The sequence below is a fragment of the Tupaia chinensis genome, unplaced genomic scaffold (genome assembly GCF_000334495.1).
Source record: "Tupaia chinensis unplaced genomic scaffold, TupChi_1.0 Scaffold000275_1, whole genome shotgun sequence".
In the NCBI taxonomy this organism is placed as follows: Eukaryota; Metazoa; Chordata; class Mammalia; order Scandentia; family Tupaiidae; genus Tupaia; species Tupaia belangeri.
The window spans coordinates 397,243-400,956 of record NW_006159757.1 but is presented as its reverse complement, the minus strand read 5'-3'; the positions used below and the strand labels follow the sequence as shown (position 1 = coordinate 400,956).

General features: G+C 47.2%; 1 protein-coding gene across 1 annotated transcript in view; it reads right to left on the bottom strand.

Annotated features, from left to right (window-relative positions):
• CCDC3 (coiled-coil domain containing 3) overlaps window positions 1-3,685 on the bottom strand; it is a 198,956-nt gene extending 195,271 nt beyond the window's left edge. The window contains exon 1 of the mRNA XM_006150074.3: window positions 3,294-3,685. Coding sequence (XP_006150136.1) covers window positions 3,294-3,667 — 374 coding nt within the window. The 5' untranslated portion in view covers window positions 3,668-3,685. The remainder of the gene's footprint in view (window positions 1-3,293) is intronic.
• Between the last annotated feature and the right edge of the window lie 29 nt (window positions 3,686-3,714).

The following is a 3,714-nucleotide window of genomic DNA, read 5'->3' as shown; positions in this document are numbered from 1 at the left end:
TGTTCTGTGTGGGGGGGTCCCATCCTTTTAAGAAAAACCCCCCCAAAAAAAAAAAAAAAAAAAAGAATCATAGCAGTCTGTGATGAGCTTGGCAATGGCATGATACTATCTTAGGAGAGGTTGGAAGAACTACTGTAGTTACTATTTCTGGTAATTTCTCTGCCTACTTGAGTCCATCCTTAAGGTTTTCCAAAAGACTTTAGGGGTCAGCCAATGGTATGGTGGTTAAGATGGCTGGGTCCCATGTGGCTGATTGCATGGTTGAAAAAACATACTGGGTGCATGTGCATGCCTGCCCAAAATCTTTAGAGAAGAATGGAGGACAAGGAATTGTGGTGTGACTATTCCCCATGGGAGGTACTTTCTCACTTTCCTTCTGTCTTTCTACAGTGAGCACACATGCCCTCTAGCAAACAAAAATAAAAAAATTATAAAAGACTTTGGGCAAAGTGTGTGTGTGTGGGGGGGAGTGTATATACAGTGTGTATGTTTGTGTATCTTCTAAGCCACCCCAAGGGACTTCCCTTGTCACAGACAATGTTCCTCATTTCCTGGTAAAAGGAAGGCCAATTAAAAAGACCTGAGTTCAGCAGATGGCATAGTGGTTAAGGCACTGGACTCTCACATGGCCAACCATAGTTCAAGTCTCAGACCTGGCGGCTTGGAAATCATGCTGGACATTTGTGCATTCATGCCCAAAATCCAAGAGAAGAATGAAGGAGAAGGGACTGCAGCATTACCATCCCCCTGGGGGGTGATTTCTCACTTTCCCTCTCACTGTCTTTGTCTCTCTCCAGCAAGCACACATGCCCAATGGCAAAAACCATAATAATAATAAAGGACCTGGGTTCAAGCCTTGCCATTGCCACCTGACTTCTGTATGACCTGAAACAGACTTTCTAAAGTTTATTCATTTATTTCTTCCATGAGATAGAGGTACACCCAAAAGAGTCTACAAGCCATATCCACCCCCAGTTTTTGTCAGCCCGATCACAGGCAGTGCATGTGCACTGGTGTGCTCAGAGAGGTCCCAGAATATGAGCATGGGACCTTTCCCACGAGGGATCCAGCTGCATCACCACTGCATCACCACCTGGCCTCAGGTTTCTTAATTTCTCTGGGTCTCAGTATTCAAAAAAAAGAAAAAAAGGGACCAGTAGTTGGCTATGTTGCTGGACTCCCATGTAGTCAACCGCAGTTCAAGCCCCAGACCCAGTGGCTTAAACTCACACTGGGCCCGTGTGCATGTGTGCCCAAGATCCCAAGAAGAGAATGGAGGAGAAGGGATTGCAGTGTGGCTATCCCCCTTGGGGGGTGGATTCTCACTTTCTGTCTCTGTTTCTGTCTTTCTGGCGAGTACACGCACCCTATAGCAAAAACCTCTCCAAACAAACAAACAAATGAGCATTATAACTACCTACTTTCTTCGTAGTATTGTAAGGATTGCATTTTTAAATGTATGTAAGTAAACAGAGCACTTGGCACAGAGTGAGTGCAGTATAAATCCTACTGAACATTTTTCACAGAAATTAGTGTAAAATACTTGTTAGACAAAGACATCTGAAAAGAAAAAAGAAGTTACATCCCAGCCCAAAGTGGGGTCACAAGGGCTCACCAGTAAGTCGTCCTCCCCCACCCCCATCTCCTTGACATTGCCCAGGATCTGTTCTCATCTCAGTGGGCCAGAGTAACAAAGGAGGAATGGTTTCTGCGCAGTTGTCAACACACTTTAGACTAAGACAGCTCTGTGAAGTGAAAATCTGTCAGACTACTGTTCAACCTCATATTTCCACCCTAACTTTCATAACTATGTTAGAGCAAAAGATGAAAGAGTTGGCCAACCACCGCAGAACTACTGGACAAATTGTATCTCATAATAAAACTGTTTTTTAAAAAAATACAGTCTGCTCAAGTACTTAGGCTCCTTTTAGGAAACTAAAGTTTCATTGTTGAATAGTTTTATAGCTGAGTCTTCAGTATTTTTCCAAAATAAAAACATGAAAAATCTGACTTAAGTTTTTCTGTATGACAAAATACACTCTCCCTCCGTCCTTGCTGACTTTATTTAGAAACTATATTTCCCTGGCAATAAAAAATTGAGCTTAATCGAGCTAACCACTCAAGCCAACACAAAGCAGCGCATGTTTTCTAAACTTAGATATGCTGGCTTCAATCTGGAAAACATGGGGTTGCCGTGAGCTGATGAACGCACTCCGTGGAAGTTACTGTTTTCTTTCTCAGACCGACGCGAGCTAAAAGTGAATCTGCAGATCCAACTCCACATCATTCCAAATACTCCGTGCTACTTCACAGACTGGGAGAACTGCAACGATCACCTAGCAGAACTGCGGATTAATTCACTACCTTGATAACATAGGTTAGATTCCATCTTGATGTTTCAGCTGCCCCATAATCACTCTAATTCAACAGGAGACAATCATTGCATTTAGGACCGCTGTTCTAAATGGGTAGAATTCAGTAGTTAATAAGAACTGTCTGAATTCTTATACAGATGCATTCCATTTGGACCGCAGGCCAGTTTTCCTGGAGCATGACAAGATTTCAGCAGTTTAGAATCAGAGAGGACCTTTCTGCTTGATTCACCTCTACAGTCCTAAAACACTGCAACCCCGGGGTCTCCCCCCAGCAGAACCCCCCATAAACTTTTGCTGTTTTGAATAATGTGGTACCTGATAGGAGACATTGAAACAAGAGGACAGTCGGCTGCACTCCCTGCCATTCACACCCTAGCATTTAGGCCAATGGGTAGGAGAGAGATGAAGTACCTGTGAAGCATCTACCTGCACCAGGTGCTCAGCATGCACTACTGAGTTTAGTCACAAGCAGCTGTACTTCTCACTTTACGCAGGTGAAAAGACTGAGTGTCTTGAGAAGGCCAATAAATTGCCCTCGGTCCAGTTAGGAAAGGCAGAGACAGAATCTCGAAGACAAGACTGGCTTCAGAGGATAGTTGTCTTAATATCCCAAGGTGCTCCCCATGGAAGCTAGTTTTTTGCTTTGTTTTATTTTGTTTTGAATGAGTCAGCAGGGTTGTTGATAAAGCACTGAGAGCTTTCGCCTGAAACACCCTCCTTTGTACTCCGCACAAAAATCACCTGTTTGGAAAACAGCCTTAGCCAGAGGTGGCCAGGGTCTTTGCAGAGAAAACGAAGGGGAAGAACCTAAGGCATACGCTCATTTGTCTGGACAGCAGTCTGTGAGAGCACCTGACATAGCTGCGGGTAAGGCGACCCAGGGAAGTGGCGCACGCCCGCAGAAGGCGCGGGGCTCACCTGAGGAAGAAGAAATAGGAGTAGTCCTGGACCACGGTGTGGGAGTGGCAGGAGAAGTAGCCCAGGCCGGTGAGGTTGAGCCTAGAGCCGGCGGGCACCTCCAACATGCTGCCCCACGCCTGGTCGCACAGCATCTCCACCTCCGCCGAGTAGAAGAGCCCCTCCTGGCTGGCATGGTACTGCCAGGGCAGGTAGTTGTAGAGGCCGGGCACCTCCGGGTGCAGCGCCAGCACCTTGGCGTACACGATGATCTCGGCTAGCTCCGCGCGGCAGCCCTCGCTCAGGGGTCTCCACTCGGAGGGCAGCTGGCAGGCGCGCGCGGGCGCGGGGCAGCCGGCCAGGCAGAGCGCAGTGAACAGCAGCGGGCGCAGCATGCCGGCGGCGCAGCGCTAGCCTGGGCACATGGCGGGCCTCTCCCGGG